This window comes from Gracilinanus agilis, chromosome 5, assembly GCF_016433145.1.
Source record: "Gracilinanus agilis isolate LMUSP501 chromosome 5, AgileGrace, whole genome shotgun sequence".
In the NCBI taxonomy this organism is placed as follows: domain Eukaryota; kingdom Metazoa; phylum Chordata; class Mammalia; order Didelphimorphia; family Didelphidae; genus Gracilinanus; species Gracilinanus agilis.
The window spans coordinates 288817480-288837479 of record NC_058134.1 but is presented as its reverse complement, the minus strand read 5'-3'; the positions used below and the strand labels follow the sequence as shown (position 1 = coordinate 288837479).

General features: G+C 42.0%; 1 protein-coding gene across 1 annotated transcript in view; it reads right to left on the bottom strand.

Moving 5' to 3' along the window:
- The window catches only part of LOC123250359 (keratin, type II cytoskeletal 73-like), a 17498-nt gene extending 1731 nt beyond the window's left edge, over positions 1–15767 (bottom strand). The window contains exons 1-8 of the mRNA XM_044679399.1: positions 15315–15767; positions 11927–12141; positions 11460–11520; positions 10542–10637; positions 8793–8957; positions 4816–4941; positions 3924–4144; positions 3351–3385 (exon numbers count right to left, since the gene is read on the bottom strand). Coding sequence (XP_044535334.1) covers positions 3351–3385; positions 3924–4144; positions 4816–4941; positions 8793–8957; positions 10542–10637; positions 11460–11520; positions 11927–12141; positions 15315–15767 — 1372 coding nt within the window. The remainder of the gene's footprint in view (positions 1–3350; positions 3386–3923; positions 4145–4815; positions 4942–8792; positions 8958–10541; positions 10638–11459; positions 11521–11926; positions 12142–15314) is intronic.
- Positions 15768–20000: the final 4233 nt, after the last annotated feature.

The window sequence follows — 20000 nt, the reverse complement described above, 5'->3', positions numbered from 1 at the left end:
ATACAAAGCATTCCCCAGTTGACAAATGGTCAAAGGCTATGAATATGCAATTCTCAAAGGAAGAAATCAAAGCTACCTATAGTCAAATAAAAAAATGCTCCATATCACTATTTACTAGAGAAATACAAATTTAAAACAATTCTGAGATATTACCTCACACCTGTCAGATTGGCTAACATGACCAAAAAGAAAAACGATAAATGTAGAGGGAATGTGGAAAAATTGGGGCATTAATACACTGTTGGTGGAACCGTGAATGGATACAATCATTCTGGGGACCAGTATGGAACCACGCTCAAAGAGTCATAAAACTGCGTATACTTTTTGGCCCAGCAATACCACCCTTGGTTCTGTATCCCAAAGAGATAGGAGGTAGGGGTAATGGATCTACCTGTACAAAAATATTTTAACAGCTCTTTTTGTAGTGGTAAAGAATTGGAAATTGAGGGGTTGTCTATCACATGGGGAATGGATGAACAAGTTGTGGTATGCAGTTGTGATGGAAAATTATTGTGACATAAGACATGACAAACAGGATGTTCAAAAAAACACCTGAAAAGGCTTATATGAACTGATGCAAAGTGAAATGAGCAGAATCAAGAGAACAGTTTATAAATTGACAGAAATATTATATGATAATCAACTGTGAAGGCCTAAACTATTATCAGCAAAGCAAGTTCCCAAGATATCTACAAGGGACTCGGGATGAAAAATGTTATCCACAGCCAAAGAAGGAGTTTTGTATTATATTGTGATGTATGTCTTCTGTCATGGCTTGAGGAATATGGAAATATGTATTAGATGAAAGCACTGGTATAACCATTTACCAGACTATTTACTGCCTATGGGAAGTGGGGGAAAGAGGAGGGGAAGAATATGATTCCTAAAATGTCAGAAAACGATTGTCAAAAATTGTTTCTACATGTAACTGAAAAAATAAATTTTAAAAATTGAAATTAAAAAAAAATTTAGTGATGGGTTTGTTTTTTACCTGTCACCCACTAACATCCCTCCCCCAAGCCTTCTCTTTAATAACCATGTAGAGAAAGTCAAGTAAAACAGGTCAACATTACAACAGGTAGCAGTGGCCCTCTGGCAAGAATCCTTGAAAAAGTATCAAAAGCCTTTGCCTTTGAGGGGCAACTAGGTGGCTCAGTAGATTGAGAGCCAGGCCTAGAGTCAGGAGAACCTGGGTTCAAATTTGGTCTCAGACTCTTTCCAGCTATGTGACCCTGGGCAAGCCACTTAACCCTCTTTGCCTAGTCCTTGCCTTTCTGTCTTGGATTTGTTATTAGAACCAAAAGTAAGTGTTTAAAAAAAGCTCTACTGAATTGAATAAACTACTTCCACTCTCTGGACTCTTAGTTTTCTTATCTATAAAATAAAAAGCTTGGACTAGCCATAAATCTTAAGCTCTACAGGTTTTCTTGCTACTGATTGGCTTGGACCAATCAAATTTGGGGGGGAAACCTTGTGCAAACCTCATTTGGGGACCAGCTGAATCTTCAGGGGAAGAGACAAAAGATAGCTCTCCTGATATTAAAAACTGTTGTGAGGACAATCCACAAAGATAGTCATTAAATGGGTCTCTGAAGTTTTTTTGTTGTTGTCATTGGTTGGTTGATTTTTGTCTGATTGGAGGAAAAGGGAGAATTCATTTTTCCAGAATATCATGATTGCTGGGGAGAGGGTGGGAGTGATTTGTTTGAACAAGAGAGGCTCTTTGTAAGAAGGCAAGTTTTTCTCTGCATGGTGTCTCTCCCATTAGATTATAGCCTCTACATGTAGGTGGGTTCTCTCAGAGAATTGTAAATCAAGACCAGGTATAGAATGTATTTATGACCTCTGTTCGCTGCTTTTCTGGACCCCTCTAATAATCCTGTCAAATTTATTATGTTAATGAAGGCTTTGCTTAGAGAATTTTCTCTTGGGAGGGACTAGACTGACTCCTCCTTTGAGAGGCAGAAATAGTCTTTTGCTTTTCTTTCTATTCCTTGTAGTTGGCATAATGCCTGGATCAAAGTAGGTGCTTGTTAAATATTAGTTTACTCTATTGGTTTGTTCTATGAGCAAGACAGAATTTCAGTAGCTCCAAAGAAACACGAGAGGTGCAAATTTAGAGACATCTCCATCCCAAAGGTTCATACACATTCTTTGTGCCCAACCTGTGGTAGCTGGTCTGATCAACCACTATTGGACACACTGTACACTGACCCTGACATAGAAATGCCATTTGTGACCTCTGAGTACAAAGGACAACAACCAACCAACTTGTTTACTGACAGTAAAGCCCTTGAAAATTGTGCCCCAAAGAGATAGTAAGGAAAAATACTTTTACAAATACATTCGTAGCTGCGCTCTTTGTGGTGGCAAAAAAATTAGAAAATGAGGGGGTGTCCCTCCATTGGGGAATGGCTGAACAAATTGTGGTATATGATGGTGATGGAATACTATTGTGCTATGAGGATTGATCTGGAGACTTTCTATGTGAACCGGAGAACCTCAATGAACTGATGCAGAGTGAAATGAGCAGAACCAGAAGAAGACTGTACACAGAAAGTAAAACACTGTAGATGATCCATTGTAATGGATTTTGCTTCTAGTAGCAATGCAGCAAGCCAGGACACTCATAAAGGACTTATTGGAAAGAATGCTATTCATAGTGAAAGAACTATGGGAGTAGAAATGCAAAAGCCAAACAAATGACATCACTTATCACATGTATATATGGGTATGTGATTTGGGGTTTAGGCTTTTAAAAATCGCTCTATAGCAAAAATGAATGATATGGAAATAGGTATCAAGTGACAACATTTGTACAATCCAGTGGAATTGCTTGTCAGCTCTGGGAGTGGGGAGAAAAGAGGGGAGAGAAAGAAAATGAATTATGGAAACATGGGGAAATATTCAAAATGAATAAAAGCACATTTTAACAGGTAAAAAATTTAAAAGAAGCCAGTTTTTAATTCCTAAAACAAAAGAATGCCCTTGAAAGAAGTGAGGAACAAAGCTATCACCTGTTGTCCCTTTCCCACTTAAAATGCCAGTAGAGAAGGCAAAGGGACACCTCAGGATGGAGGTGTACAACTGTCAACAGCAAGAATAAATGGTCAGAGGCACAATGGATAGAGTTCCAGGACTGGAGTCAAGAGTCCTGGGTTCAAAAATGGCCTCAGACACTTCTTAGCTGACCCTGGGCAAGTCTCTTAACTTCCATTGCCTACTAGCTCTTACCACTCTTCTGTCTTGGAACCAACACACAATATTGATTTTAAGACGGAAGAAAAGGGTTTTCATACTTTTCAAGTATCAACTGATTTTAATTGATGATGGATGTTCAAGATACTTACAAATGCTCACAGAGTTGGTATACTCTCCAGACATCCTATAGGAAAGAAAAGAGTAGATCTGAGCTCCTCAGCATGGTATGATGACATCCCAGAATGTCAAACGTGGCAAACTCATATAAATTAACATCCAGAAAGGGAGACTAGATGCATACAAAAACTCTGGAAGCCAGATTCAATGCATTCATTCATTCTTTCTGGCTGTCTTCCTTGCATTCACTCCATCCCCACATCTCCAGGCTCCTAGTCATCTGCTAACTTCTCTTCACTCATCAAAATAAGAGAGAGTTACAGCTGAAGAGGACCTTAGGGACCAACTAAGGCAATACCCATAGTTTACACAGGAGGAAAGTAAGACCCTAAGGGGGCACCTGATATACTTAAGAGTCATCATTAAGTGAGAACACCAGTGTCTGAAGCCTGGCCCCAAGGGAAGAGGCTGAATAAATTTCCTGTGTCTTAGACTTGCTTCTCTCAATTCTAGCTAAGCCCCATTTTCTTTCCATGGAACAGCCACACATCAGTAGCCACACCTAAATCAGAAGATCTCCACTTAGAGCTGTTCTTCACCCTCACCTGCACTCCTCGCCCTCCAGCAGCTTCCTGTAGGTGGCGATCTCAATGTCCAGGGCCAGCTTGGTGCTCATCAGCTCCTGGTAGTCCCTCAGCAAGCGGGCCAGCTCCTCTTTGGAGCAATGCAGGGCACCCTCCAGTTCATCCAGCTTGGCCCTGGCGTCTTTCAGGGCACAGTCACCCCTCTGCTCAGCATCTGCAATGGCCGTCTCCAGGTTGGAGCACTGTGGGGCAAAGGGTCAGTTCTAAGATGCCCAAGTTTACCCTCCCGTTCACCATCTAATTATTGTAGCTGGTTCCAGATGGAGGCTGCTCCATTCCTGCTGGGAATAAGGGGGAATGGGGGAGGGAAGAGCAGCTACTGAGTGATCCAGGGAGAAACCTTAAGTCTGAAGACAATTTCCACTATGACCCTCAGGAAAACGTTTTTTCAACTTTCTGCTCTAGAGTTTGAAGCTAATGATTAGGGCTGGGGACCAAGTAATGTGGAGACATAGAGCCATGCATAAAGAAATAATGCTGAATGAGGAGAGAGGGGAGGGGAGGGAATTTGCAGGGGGTCCAGCCTGAGTGTGAAGGATGAGAAGAATGTGTAAAGTAGATACAGATGGGCTGAACCTAGAATGAGGCTAAGTGTGCTGGCTGAAGATAATGATGAGTGAAGGAAACAGGTTTAGGTAGTGAGGATGAGAGATAAGAAGGCTTTAAGGATGGAGAATAGGGAACAGGGCTGAGTGGAGAGAAGGAGTTAAACACCAGAAATGAAAAGAACTAATGTCGGGGATTGTGGGAGCTAGGGAATAAAATTCAAGGACCTGGGTGGGGACTCCATCTCATTCCCAGTTTAAATTCAGGGTCCCAGAACATCCCAACTCCCCATTCTAAATGCGCTCACCTGCTTCTTCACGCTCTCAGACTCTGAGCGAAGCCTCTGGATGAGTCGGGTCAGCTCGGAGATCTCGTTCTTGGTGTGTTTGAGATCATCCCCATGCTGGCTGGCTGCCAGCTGTAACTCCTGGAACTGGATTCCAAAGCAGTGTCACTGACCCCAAACAGGTATTTGGTGCTAACCTGAGTGAATGGCAGAGCATCCCTGTACCAGTAGGCTGAGATGGTCAGGGAAGAGATCTGTGGGAAACGTCCCACTCAGACTCAATCTGCTGACAACCATCCATTCAGGCATTGTGAGCACCTGAGGATTTTGTCCTCCTTTACATTTATTCAGGATCTAGCACAATTCATTTCATCAAAGGTATTTTTTAATTTAAAAAAACTAGTTAATTAAATAAATTTCATTAATTATAATTAATTTTAAAAAATCTTTACCTTCTTTCTTAAAATAAATACTGGGTATTAGTTCCAAGACAGAAGAGTAGTAAGGCAGTTGGGGTTAAGTGACTTGCCCAGGGTCACCCAGCCAGGAAGTATCTGAGGTCATATTTGAACCCAGGACTTCACATATCTAGGCTTGACTTTCAATCTACTGAACTACCTAGCTGTCCCCCATTATAGGCATTTGATGTTTGCTGAGTGAATGTTAAATAATTACGCTACTTGTTGATATTTTTATGTTTTTAATTTTCATTTCAGACAATTTCTGCTCAACTGATTGCCCCATTACATCTAATGTGATCAGGAGAATACCCCCAAACTATCCTTTTATCTCCATAAAGCTCACATTGATCCATGAGAGGATTCTCTACTTCAAAAAACATAGAGGGATCAGGTAGGGAAGCTTTTGTTTTATCACTTCTATAATTCAGGTTGTAAACAGCTATCATGGTAATGGAGGGATAAAGAAAATGTGAGAGAGAGGAAGAAAGAGATAGAGAAAGTAAAAGAGAGATAGAGACAGAGACAAATAGAAATAAAGAGACAAAGATGGGGAGAGAAAACTCTTACATGAGATTTTGACTTCATATAAAAGAAAAACTTCCAAACTACTAGCTATTCAAGCGAACCCAAAGTAGAATGGGAAAAGTCAAAGAGGTGGCACAAGAGATAAAGTACCAGATCTGGAGTCATGAAGATCTGAGTTCAAATTTGGCCTGATACTTACTAGCTGGGTGACCTTGGGCAAGTCACTTAACCCTGTTTACCTCATTTTCTTCATCTGTAAATGAACTGAAAAGGAGGTGGCTAGGTGGCTCAGTGAATTGAGAACCAGGTCTAGAGACAGGAGGTCCTAGGTTCAAATTTGGCCTCAGTCACTTTCTAGCTGTGAAACCCTGGGCAAGTCACTTAACCCTCATTGCCTAGCCCTTACTGCTCTTCTGCCTTAGTGACGATTCTAAGACAGAAGGGAAGGTGTTCTTTTTAATTAACTGGAAAAGGAAATGGCAAACTACTCCAATATCTCTCAAGAAAACCCCAAATGGGATTACAAAGAGTCAGAAGTCTCCCCTTCCCGGAGGTCTTCAAGCAAAGACATGATGCCCACTTGTATGGATTTTAGAGGAGATTTTGGTTCAGATCCTCATTGGATTCAATGATCTCTGCGTTTTCATCCAGTCCTGAAATCTGGTTATTTTGATCTGGAAATTATCCAAGCCGGAACTGAACTCCCTTTTGATAACACAAATAATTTTTTAAAAACTGAATTCCATGCCAACAATAGGTCTTCAATGAATCATTCAATGAATGATTTCAATGAAATATTCATTAGACAAATACAGCCTGCTCTCCATTGTAATCTTCAAATTATCTTCTCTCTGATCCTTCTGGAGCTTCTGGACTCCCAGAATGGAGATTCTTCTCACCCTCTTCTGATTTTATCCCACCCTCAGTGGGATGGTAACTTTGTTCTTCTTCTATATAAGTCTGCTTGGTGTTTTTCATCACTGTCATTATTATTATCATCAACATTAATAATTGCAATAGCCATAATAACAGCTTGCACCAATGCTGTTCTTTATGTCTCCATTACACGTGTTATCTAATTTGATCTACTTGAGGATGATAGCCAGTCAAGGTGGGAATGGGTGTCTCCTCTTTATCTAAATGTTTGCCTCTAGAACAAGAGTCTAGGAACTTTTTTTTTAATGTTTTGATCCCTGGTTTCAATATAATTGATTTCCCTTATAATCCTATATCTTTTATTTATGCATTTAAAAATAGGATTCTAGAAAGGGCTCCAAAGGCTCCATCAGACACCACCAAAGGAACTAGAAAGAGAATAAATCATGATTCCTTCAGCTTTGATGTGAACAGTGGCCATCCTGCAGCCCACCCCATTAATTATGAATCTCAGTGTCTGAGTCAATTGAGCTAGCTCTCCATTTTAGAGGATAACAAATGGAACAGTGGCAGAAATAAGTGAAAAATTATTTTAATGATCCTGACAAATATTCATTCAGAAAAAATGACCCAAAAAGAGTCTTCCCTCCCTGGCACACACCAAGAACCTTTGATTTCACTTCAGAGGACCAGAGCTCAAATCTCAGCCCTGCTATTTACTATCTGTGCGATATTAGGAAATCTCAGTTTCCTTATGTATAAAATGAGAGTATTGGACTTGATCATCTAAAGTTATACCATCTTTAAGTCCTATTATCTTCTAAAAAGTCAACAAGTAAGCAACCCAAGAGCAAGAATCAGGAAATCTTCCTGAAATTAAAACTGACCCTATTGAATAAAGAATTTGTTCCAGGACTTCAGGGTGTTGCATTGCATACTCCCAAGGTGGATTCCAGAGCAATGAAGTGGTACACTGGTTAAGAGAATTGGACTTAGAGTCAGGAAGATCTGAGTTCAAATGGTGCCTTAGAAACTTGCTAGCTATGTGACCCTGGGCAATCTTTCTTAGCATTAGTTTCCTCATCTGTAAAATTAGGGAACTAGACTTAAGTTTCCTTTCAGATTTAAAGTTTTGAACCTATGTATGGGAGGCAGGGTTTTAAATACTCATTGTACCTCTAGGTCATATTAGGAGGACTCCATAACTTCTGGTCTTTCCCTCAACACCACCATCCTGTCTCCTAAGAATTGTAACAAGGGCTCTCTGTGATTTGTGGTTCCCTTGAGAGAAAGAGTCTGATATACCCCAAGGGGTGTTTAGAAAGTCATCTTCCAATGAGTAACCAAGTTATCTGAAGGATCACCTTCCCACCCACCAACCATTAGGAATGGTAAGATTAAAGTGACTCATTTTCTCTCTCTTTCTCTTGAGCCCTGGAATTGGGTTTGATTGGAGAACTAGAAGAGATTCAGATCACAGCTGAAATAGCACCTCACCATGCCCCCCTCCTCCCTAACAATTAATTTTAATTAACAAGAGAGACTAACAGTCCATGTCTATTATAGTCTTCTAAACCTGCTTCAAAACTCACCTCACCTAGGAAGTTTCCTTGGCTAATCCTACCCAATATTTAATAAAGACGGTACTCAGTCATTGTGTACCTATTTTACCCTAAACTCACTTATTTTTTTAACCTTCTCTTATATTCTCTCTTAGAATCCATACTAAGGCAGAATATTCCAAGGCAGAAGAGTGGTAAAGACTAGTCAACTTTCCAGGGTCACATAACTAGGAAATATCTGAGGCCATATCTGAACCCAGAACCTCCCATCACTAGGCCTGGCTCTCTATCCATCGAGCTACCTAGCTGCCCCACTAAATTCACTTATAATACTTGACACTACACATCTCTTGGCCTAGCAGTATATTTTGGGTGTATGTCCATTTCTTCCCCATCAGACAAGTCTTTCTCCTAGGACAGTGCCCAAGTGTCCCCAGGGATCTCAATCCATAATCACCTAGAACTTCTGTCCATGCACACAGTGGGTCTTGAACCTTAGAACAAACCCCCCCCCCCATGAAAAGAACAAGTTGGTGTGATGATCCCTGGACCTGTGTCAGATGGGGCTGCTCACCTTGGTCTGATACAAGTTCTCGGCCTCAGTCTTGCTTTTCATGGCGGTGTCTTCGTACTTGTTCCTGACCTCATCAATGATGCTGCCCAGGTCTAGGTTTCGGTTATTGTCCATGGAGAGGATGACAGATGTATCACTGATGTGTGACTGGATCTGAGCAATCTCCTACAAAGACAAAAGAAGTAGAAAGAAACTCAAGTTGAATTGACTTCCTAAGGAAACTCTGAAAAAAATCCAAGAAAAGATTCAGATACTTTGGTCTAGAGAAACCTGAAGATGGAGTCATTACCTGGGAACATTAGGTAAGCTTTTATTGAGGAGTTGGCATTTGGATGGGATCTTAAATGGAGCAAGATTTCAACAATAAGTGTGGAATGTTCCAGGTATGAGGGACCAACTTTTCAAATACAGAGGTGGGGGACAGCAAGACAGGACTAGGGAGCAATGAACAGCTTTGTCTTACTGACAAAGAGAAAAGAGGAGAGTAATGTGGTTGGGTCAGACAGATAAGTTGGGATCAGATTGTGAGCACCTTAAATTTCAGACTGAGGAATTTATATTTTATCCAAGAGGTAATAGGGAGTCACTGAAACTTTTTCGATGAGAGTGGCAAGATATGACCTGCACATGTTAATCCCTAATAGGGCAGTACAGCACAGATTTGAAAAAAGTCCCTGTAGTGAGAAGACATGTGTCCCATAGGACATTTTGGATAAACAACCCAATCTTAGTAAGGTCTGAGGAATTTCATTACCCTAGAGATTTAGAACCTTGGCCTATTTCCCAAAGGTTGTCCCGGCATCATCCTAAACTCTGAAGGGCACAGATAGCAACCTGGGTCCTGGAATTTGATAGGAATAAAGGTACCTGAGAGAAGCTCTACCAACCCCAAAGACTCCTGAACACAAAGCATCCTCTACTGAGGCTGTGTTGCTTAGAATTAGGAATGAATGGGGAGAGGGCACCCAAGAAGAAAGGCATGAATGGAAAGAGGCTTAGCTTGGCCAATAGGATGCTCTGAGAACCTGCCTTCCCCCCAGTATATGAGTATGTGTGTTTGTGTGTGTAGGAAGAGGGAGGACCTGAGGCCAAGAAGAGCTATCAAAGCTCCCTACGTGGGGATTCAGTGGGGTTTGGGGAAGTCAAAGGAAGTATGTGACTAGGTCTTACAGAATGTCAAGATTGACCTGAACTACATATTTTACATCAGAATTCTTCTCCTCCTTGACCAAATGTGCATACTTGAGAATGGATTCTATAGACCAGCCAGTGTCCCAGGGCCTGGCATACCCACTTTATAATAGGTTCTCACCTCTGCCTTTGTCTCTGAAGTGACCTGCTACAAAGATTCTAGTGGGGATGGGTTGGAACACAACCTCACAGGTGTCTGAGAAAGAATGAATGCCAATTTGAAAAGTAAAAAGGGGCTATTGAATCACGAACTCTCTTTTCCAATTATTGTGATTATTGTTAGGAGGGTGAAGGCAGCCAGAGGAGAGGCCAAGCATTATAGTGATTGCTTGAAGCCCAAATCAGTGTTTTAGTAAGGGACTGGAGGAAATCCTTGGATGAAGGTTATCCAGATCACTGCTTTCATGGAGTTGGCAAGAGAAGGAGGAGAAGAAAGAGAGAGACAGAGGTAGAGGCAAAAAGACTGAGGGAGAGAGGGCAATGGAAAAGAGAGAAGGAAAGGAAGAAGAAAGAAGGGAAGGAGGGAAGCTCAATGGAGAATAGGGAAGGGGTACTCACTCCTTCATACAGGCACTTGAGGAATTTTATTTCTCTCTCCAGGGATTCTACTTTGGCCTGCAGCTCCACTTTATTGGTGTAAGCAGCATCCACATCCTAGAAACAGAACAGAGAGTCCCTGATGTGGCATTTCTTCAAGCCCTGAAAGTGCAGACACCCTCCTTCCTCGTCTCCACCTCTGAGCCTTCTTCAATGCTGGTTCAGAAGGTGTTAGTCTAACCCAGTAGAAAAGACTTCGGGGTTCTAATTCCTACTCTGCCCAGGCCTGACTCACTATTGGATCAACTTTCAGTTATCTGCATATAGATTATCCACATGAGTTTCTTCTCAACACTGCCACCACCATCACACCACACATACCCACATGCTTGGGGCCATTCCCACCACTATGGACCAGGATATGCTCAAGGAATGCACACTCATCCGAGCCCTTGCCTCAGATAAATAGGACTCAAAAAGCAAACCAGCTGTTTCAGAAAAGCATGTAACATGTCCCCAAACCAAACAAATTTTTAAAAAATTATCAACATCCAAACTCCTAGTGTCCTAGACACTAGAAGGTTTTCCATAGTGATTTAATCAAAAATAGTTCATGTTTGTATAATAGTTTGTTTTATTCATAGCTTACCAAGGAAGCAGAATTTAGGAAGTTTAGAAAGAATTTAGAAAATTTTCTAAATGTAAATTTAAATTTAAAAAATTTAGAAACACACTGGGTGCCGTGGGTAATCAACACCCCCACCATGAGTTCCTTTTTGCCTTTTCTCATTCCTGAGCCCATTTCCTACCTAGTGTAGAGAAAAGGTGACATCCTTTTCAGAAGGCCTGGTACCTTCCTCTAGGAGTTAAGGTCCTTCCACCCTCCCTCCATCCCCCACCTTCCCTACTTTCAGTGCTAATGGACATCCACTTCCTCACCTTCTTCAGCACCACGAACTCATTCTCTGCTGTTGTCCGTTTATTGATTTCTTCTTCATACCTTTAGTTGAGAGGATGGGGGTAGGGAGAGGGACACAGAGGACAAGGAAGATGAGGATTATAGTAAGCACACATATTCTGTCCCATCTTGAAGGAAGGGATGAAATGAACCTGCCCTGATCTCACAAACAATAACATATTTAGAAGGATTACTCTAGGACCTTATAGAGAAGTCCTGAGTGACCAGCCACAGAATCATAGCAACAAACCTAGGTGTTGCTAGCAGTTCTGAAACCTGCACGAATGAAAGAAAGCAATGGCATTGTCAGGAAAGGATGTCTCCAAATGGGTCTTGATCATCCCTAAGCCAAAGAATGAATCCCCCAGTGTCCACAGGGCCAGTCCTAACACTTCTGGACTGAATTTGATCCAGCACCCAGTTGCAAAAGAGTGATCTCCCCTCTCACCTCTTCTTGAAGTCCTCTACAACCTCCCTCATGTTCCTCAGCTCTGAGTCCAGTCTCAACTTGTCCCCTGACAGGGTATCCTGTTGTCTCTTCAGGTTGCTGATGAAGCTCTCATAAATGGGTTCCAGGTTGTTCTTGCAATTGCTCAGATCCAGCTGCTGTAGCAGGTTCCACTTGGTCTCCAGGACCTGGTTCTGCTGCTCCAGAAATCGCACCTAGAACCCAAATCAAATTGGGTTTTATGTCCCTGGAGCCTAGGTACACTGGCACCAACTTCAGGCAACTGCTGAGAGCCAGTTATTTTCAGTGAGAACAACAACTGCTACAAATGAGGACTTGATTTATCACTTCGTCAGTTGTCTAGACTTATTAAAACAATGGAGAAAACATTCATAATTTTAAAACTTTTAAACTTTAAAAATGTGTCATGCATGCATTTTTTTTGGAGATCCAAGCTATTAAACATTTATCGGCACATCCCTGCCTGGCATCCAATATCGCAGGTACCAAAAACAACCAGAACCTTATCACTTCACCCTCCTGTTGTGTAGAACATTGTGCTAGATGCTAAGAGGGTGGGGTGAGAGAGGAAGGATATTGCACAAGACACAATCTCTGCCCTCACTTGCTTCTGATATAATTGAGAAAGGAGACATATATACATGAAAGTTAATAAAGTATCTTGACTATCACTCACTTAGGAAGCCTAAGCAGGAACAAGGAGTTCTAGTCTTTTTTAGATCATTGAAATGGCCTTCTCATTGGTTCTTCGATGCTGTAAATGTTATTATGACTACCATTGTTATTTCTGATTCTATTCTCACTAATTCATTCCCCCATACCTTAACAGAATCTTAACAATTCAATAAGCCCTTAGAGCATGCTTATGGGTTAAGGGAGATAGGAAGTTTCCACAGCACCAAATCCCCATCCTTACGGAGTTCACAACCTTGTAACTTCTAAACATGAGTCTTCAAGAAATGCATGGGAAAACTAAATGATCTCAAAGTCTCTTCCACCTCTAAATTCAATGATGCTTTTAATCTACATTCTAGAAGCATTTCTCCCTCTTTTGCCCATGTCCCTGTCCCTTCCCTCCTTAAAAACCCTCTTCCCTACTGTCCTTCCTTCCTTGACCACATGACTTTGTTTTTCCTAACCCCAGTTGGTACTAACTTAGAGGCAAAGTCAAGGCTTTATTGACTTCCTCCACTGTACAACATTGTACTAGATACTAAGACTGTTGGTGGTGGGAAGTTGGAGGCAGGGGAAGGGGAAGGATATTGCATAAGATATGATGCTTATCATAGATCTCATTAGCAAAGGAGGAAGGAAGGTCCAACCAAGAAAATAGCTCTTAGCTTTAGCTTATGATGCACCCTCAGCCACTGGGGGAAGAGGTTCAATCTCTGATAAGTGTTCTCAGTAATGGTGCCCACCAACCACATTGATCCATATGTCAATCTGTCACCAGAGTTCTAGAGACTCTGAATGATGAGCTGCTTTAATTCCTAGGCACAGGACAGACACATAGTAAGTAGAGAATGATCTCCTAGGGTCAACTGTCTATCAGTATAAATAAACACAACCCCATTGATTGGATTATACTTTTTGAATAATCATTGAGTTCTAGAGTTGGAAGGGAGATGGAAGGTCATTTAGTGTAGTCCATAACCCATACATAAATTTCTTTAACAATATACTTTTTGCCTATGTGACCTTGAATGAATCACTCACTTCTCTCAGTCTCAGTTTCCTCATCTGGAAAATGAGGGAGTTGGACTAGTTGATTGGTCCCTTCCAATTGTAAATCCTATAAGATTTAGGATCCCTGACAAGTGGTCCCACAGAATCTGCTTGAAAATTTCTCATGACTTGCATCTTACCTCAGGGAGTAAAGAAAATACAAAGAAATGTACATAGCACTGCTCCTGCTCCCCAAGCCCTCATATGCCATGATAGACACACACAAAAAAGACAATAATACAAGAAGAATTTGAGTTAAATTGTAACTGCCTTTTGAGTATCTTCTGATTGATCTAAGAATTATAAGATAGATATGTTTGGAAGAAGATAAGAGGAAAGGAAGAATGAAGATCAAAAAAATTGTAGAATCACTTTCCCTAAAGGAAAAAAAATTTAAAGCACAACAATACCATCTGTCATCAGTGACCTGAAATGCTTCCCTAGGTCGGCCACCTAACCCATCTTACCATAAATTGCAGGCAATATAGGGGAATGGGAGTCAAGGAAGATGAGCTATCTCAAAAATTAGGCAAGTGCTCAAATATTTTTGTTCCTCTCAATGACCCATTCTGAATTGGCCAACCAGAAATTTACCTAAATGTTCTAAAATCTGTTTATAATTATATCCTATAGCAATTTTTTTGTCAGGTTTCTCCTCTTTCATCAAGGCTGCTGTGGCCACTCATGAACCAGTCAATTTAGTCTGTTGTAAGGAAACTTTAATAGGGCCTGGGCCAGTCCTCTGTTTCAAAGTAGCTCTACGTATGTGCCAGGCAATGCTGGTCATCAATCAAACTTCATGGCAAGAACCCAGAACTCAAGGAAGCCACCAGCCTCCTCCTGTAAATGAGTATATGCCACCACTGTCCTAAATTTGTCCTTCTTTCTCAGTCTCAGTAGGGATCTCTCACCACCAGGTTTTCTGGAGTGGATTCATTCCTCTTGATTTTATAGCATTTGAGCAGATCCTGTCTCAGTCCTGCCTTCAGGCAGGCGGCTGAAGGTCCTGATGATGCTCTGAGGTCTTTCCAGACACATGCTTCTAAGGATTCTACTAATAAGAGCATCTCTCTGGAGATCATAACAATTGGCTCAGTGGCTGGAGTGCTGGGCCTAGCATCAAGAAAACCTGATTTCAGATCAGTCCTTTGACACATCCTGGCTGTGAGACACACTAATTCAGTTTCCTCGTCTTTAAAATAGGGTTATAACCTTCCAGAGTTTTCGTGATGGCTTAAAGTACTTTAAGATCTATAAAATGGTTATTTTTAGATATTATTACAGAAATTGGGTTTTTTTTTCCTAAATCTAGGGATCATTTAGCATAGTCATGAACCAAAGGGCCTCTGAACCCTGTTCCCAATAGCTCTGCTATCTCTGGTCTCTCCCCATCCTCTCTTGTTTCTAATTCCCTTCTTGTTTCTCAAGGGCAAGAATTGGTTCTTTTCTTCTTGGTTTCTTCCCACCACTAGCACACACAGGAGTGCCACACACACACACACACACACACACACACACACACACACACACACACACACACACAGAGGAATGAAATGGGAAGCAAGTCTAAGCCATACGTTAACTGACTTTTACACACAATGAGAGATTTTCAAGACAATATAAAGAGGCTTGACCAACCCACCTTGTCAATGAAGGAGGCAAATTTGTTGTTGAGAGCCTTGATCTGCTCCCGCTCCTGGGTCCTCACTTTCTGGATCTCAGGGTCCAGCTCCACATTGAGGGGAGCCAAGAGGCTCTTATTGATGGTGACTTGGTGAATGCCTCCTGGTGGACATACTGATGGGCACACAGGACCCAGGGCGACATTTCCAAAGATGCTCCCCGCAAAGCCACTGGCCCGACTCCGGGAAAAACCATAGCCTCCACTCCGGCCACTCCCACTAGCCACATTGAAGGAGATGCTCCTAGTCCCTCCCAGGGAATAAAGACTCCGACTGCCAAAGCCACATTGGAGTCCTTTGCCCCCTGCCCGGAAGGAAGATGAGCTGCTAGGACCCCCTGAAAGTACAGCTGAGCAGCCACTGAAACCTCCCTTTGTGGGGGCTCCTGACTTGCATGTGAATTGACGACTCATGTTGCTGGTAGAGAGGGTGGTGGTTAGACCTGAGCAGAGATGAAGTCCTCTGGGAAGTGATTTAGCATTTCCCCCTTTATAGAGTTCAGGAGAGGAGTCACTACCCTAATTTAGGGGTTCGGTTTGCCTTCAAGCAAGAAGTCATTTTCTCCCAGCAAAATCAGAGACACCAAGTAAATAACATGAGCACCCCCTCCCCAAACTGCTTGGCTTGCAAGCCTTGTTCATGTAATTTGGATTTTATCTAATTAAGGGACTGCCATAGGGCAATTAGCCCAGATTGAATTATCCCCAGAAGGATGTGGGCTGTGGAATTTGTCTCGGCCTCTACTGCTCTTCATTAGGGACTGCTGAGAAAGCTGGGGGGGTTGAGGGGGAGTCAGTGCAGAGGGGGTGTGAAAAGAGACTTTTAATTTACAAGGTCATTGATAAGAGATCTCTGGACTGGCTGGCTAGATCAGATGGGCTAGTGCAAGATCCTTGACTTGTATCTCTTTAATGTGGTTAGGAAATGAATCTCCAGGCTTGCCTTCCCAAGAGCCGAAGAAACTTTTCTCATGGTTTTATAGACTGGTAGAATCTCAAAATGGGAAAGGACATAAGAGGGCATCCAGTGTGGCCTTCACCAAAAAGTATGAAACCTCTGCATGAACACCTTTAACAAGACTGACCCCAGCATCACATCAGATTAAGTGAGAGCATTTTATAATGGACGGCTGAGAAGTGTGTAAAAACACGAGACCTGAAGTCAGGAAAGGCTGAGTTCAAGTCCTGCCTCAGCCCATGCACAGGCTAGTCACTGATTTTTTCCAAACCTTATTTTCTTCATCTATTAGATGGAAATAATAATAGCACACACCTCACAGCGTTGTTCTTATGATCAAATGTGAAAAAAAAAACAGTATATGCATGATCCTATATAAACTCGAGCTAACGCCACAATATTCATGGACGGCCAGAAAGCTTTACAGCAGGGCTTCAGGGAAAGTGAGGCAGATTTGGGTTATAATGCACTGATTAACTAGCTGACAATGTATTCAGCCCCTCTTTGTAAAACATCAAACAGCAGCGTTCTGTAGAGAATAACCCTATGAAGAGTCAGACTCTTCCAGCCTGGTTTGCAGCAGTTCCTTCATTAACCATCCAACTCATTCTTTACCCTCCCCACCACACACACACACACACACACACACACACACACACCCCTCAGGGCCCTCTTCCCTAGCAAACTAGCCTGCTTAACAATTAGCTCATAGGGGGAAGTTAGGTAGCACCCCAGACAGAGAACCAGGCTTGGAGCCACGAGAATATTGGTTCAAATTTGGCCTCAAACACTCCATAGCTATGTGAGCCTGGACAAGTCACTTGATCCCCATTGTCTAGCCCCTTCTGCTCTTCTGTCCTGGAACTAATCAATTCACAGAATTTATTCTAAGAGAGAAGATAAGGGTTTTTATTAAAGAAAAAAGAATTGACTTACTAACTTCTACCCTTCAGACTCCAAGCTATGGGCAGACCAATCCACTCACCTCAAATGACCCTTCTTTCCCTTCTCCTTCTTCCAAACTCTATACTAAAGTGAACTCCTCTAGGCAGTCTTCCCTGAGAAGCCCCACCCAGAGAGAGGCATTCGCTCCCTTCCTGCCATCATATCTCCCTATCCCATTGCCTGCCATACTTAGGCCTTTGTTTATCAGCGATATCAGTTTCCACTGGCTTAGGGATACTCTGTCCTTGGGTGTGATCCAGGCCTGGGCCTTCTCTGTCTAGTGGGGTTGGATTAATAAGTGGCGAGAAGGCCAATTAATACAGCAAGGGAAAAAGTTGGAATAAGGAAGAAGAAACTAACTCTGCGGGTAAATCGCACAATGTCAAATCTAGAAGGGATCCTAGAAATCATCTAGTCTGACCTCTTCTCTTTAAAGGATGAGCGAGAAGGCAGCGAGGTGGCTCACTAGATTGAGAACCAGGCCTAGAGAAGGAAAGTCCTGGGTCAAATCTGACCTCAGATACTCCCTAGCTTTGTGACTGTAATTAGTAATTACAGATTACTAATCTGTAATCTGGAAAAAAATAAAGTAAAAAAGAAGTAGCTGAAATGACTGAACAACATCATCAAATGATGGGGAGCTCACCACTTCCTGAAGAAGCCTGTTTCACTTTTTGGACATTTTTATTAAGCTTTGCTTAATTTAGAGAAGGAAGCTGCTTCTTTTTTACTTTATTTTTTTCCATTTGGGGGTTGTTTTTTTGCAGAGATACTAGATGGGTTTGCTCTTTCCTTCTCCTGCTCATTTTACAGGTAAGGGACTGAAGTAAACAGGATTATGTAATTTGCTTAGGGTCCTATAGAGAGGAAATATGTCCAAGGCTGGATTTGAACTCATGGAACTTCCTGGTTCCAGGCTGGGTGCTCCATCCACTGTGCCACCAAGCTGCTCTTTGTTCTTCCAAAGGAGGCTAGATAAACATTAACCTATCAGGAATGTTGCAGAAGGGATTCCTGCTCACGTAGGATTTGGATTAGATAACTAGAAGAAGCAATTAGGAGATGCAATGTAAAGTACAAGAAATCATTAGATTGCCAGTTCTTTGAAAGCAGGAATTACTTTTGTATCCTTGGCACTTAGCACAGTGCCTAAGAAAGAACTGAGTTCAAATCCCACCTCAGATACTTACTAATCGTGTAACCCTGGGCAATTCGCTTAGTCTCTGTCCTTTTCAGTTTGCTCATCTGAAAAAATGGTAAAAGCCCCTTCCTGCCAGGGTCATTGTGAGGTTCAAATAAGATAATATTCATCAAGTGTTCTAGAAATGCTAATTATGATGATGATGGCCTCAGATATCCCTTCCAACTCTGAGATTCTATCATCCTGTCATTGTAAAACAGAAGGTCTCTCTTACCGCCTGCTCCCTTCATTTCCAGGGTGCACCCCTCTGTCTGGGAATTGCTAGTTTGGTTCAATTGAATTTGCTTCTCCATTCAGTGCATAGTCTTGGGCAGGGCATTTTGCGGAAAGCTGGGGATTGAACATCTTTTTTTAAAGTATTTTTCTCTCAATAAGCTTCCAATCTAATGGCATGGGAGGAAGGATGCTCCATTTAGCGCTATTATTTTCTTATGTCTTTGTCTTGGATGAGAATCCAGTCTCCCATTGCAAACTGGAAGCTTTCCCAGCATAAAAGTCATGTCTTCTCTCGCCAAATCTTCCAATTGCACTAGATGAGACTTGGCACACAGTGGACTGATTAACTGTGCTTCTTAGTTCTAGCCTCCTTGAGTCTGTAGGGCTAAACTGGGTGGCTTCCAAGCAAACAGATTGATTCAGAATGAAGGAAAATTATGATGATGTTGATAGTGATAAAGATGTTGATTGTGTCTCTACTAAGAAAGAACTCTGAAACCTGGGATAAAGTCAGGCGAATGGGATGGACAATAGCAGGAAATCCTGGGAGCTGTACATGTCACCAATGGTCCTGATCTTGAGCATACTCTATGACATGAATCCCAAGGCCAGGCAGCTCTCAGGTTGTCCTCCCCAATCAGATGTTCCAGTGAATTAATTGGAGTGAAAAGGTGACTACAAAACCCTCAGACAACCCCAAGATGGGTGATCACCCTTTATCAACTTCCCAACTGATGTAGGAATCCCACATGACTTGGATCCATAGCCACTGGTTGAACAATAGTGAGAAAGACAGATTCAAGGCAATCAAACCCTTAGAGTTAATAGTCCAGGGCAACTGAGAAAAAGGCCACTTCCTTACCCAGGGTAAGGGTAGGAGGGTGTGGGGAGAAGAAGCTGACTGACATTCCACTATGAAAGCAAGAGGATTAGCTATTCCCATCACCATGTCAATGCCCAGGGCCAGTCACCCCTTGCTCTATAACCCTACCAAATCCTACTCAGAGGATTCCTTATGTCATGGAGGTGGCCCTGGGCTAGGCCAATGGAGCCCAAGATTGTGAGTTTCTCTAAAGCCAGAAATGTCTCCAGCATATGGAAAGAGATGAGATTGGAAAGAGAGGAAAGTATGGCCAGAACAGTGCTGACCTGGAAAAATCTAGAACATTAAGCTTGGAGTCAGGAAGATGAGTTCAAATGCTGCTTCAGACCCTTTTTATTTTTTTATTTTAGCTTTTAACAATTTAATTCAATATAAATATAGTACAAGAAAGAAAGAAGGAAGGAAGGAAGGAAGGAAGGAAGGAAGGAAGGAAGGAAGGAAGGA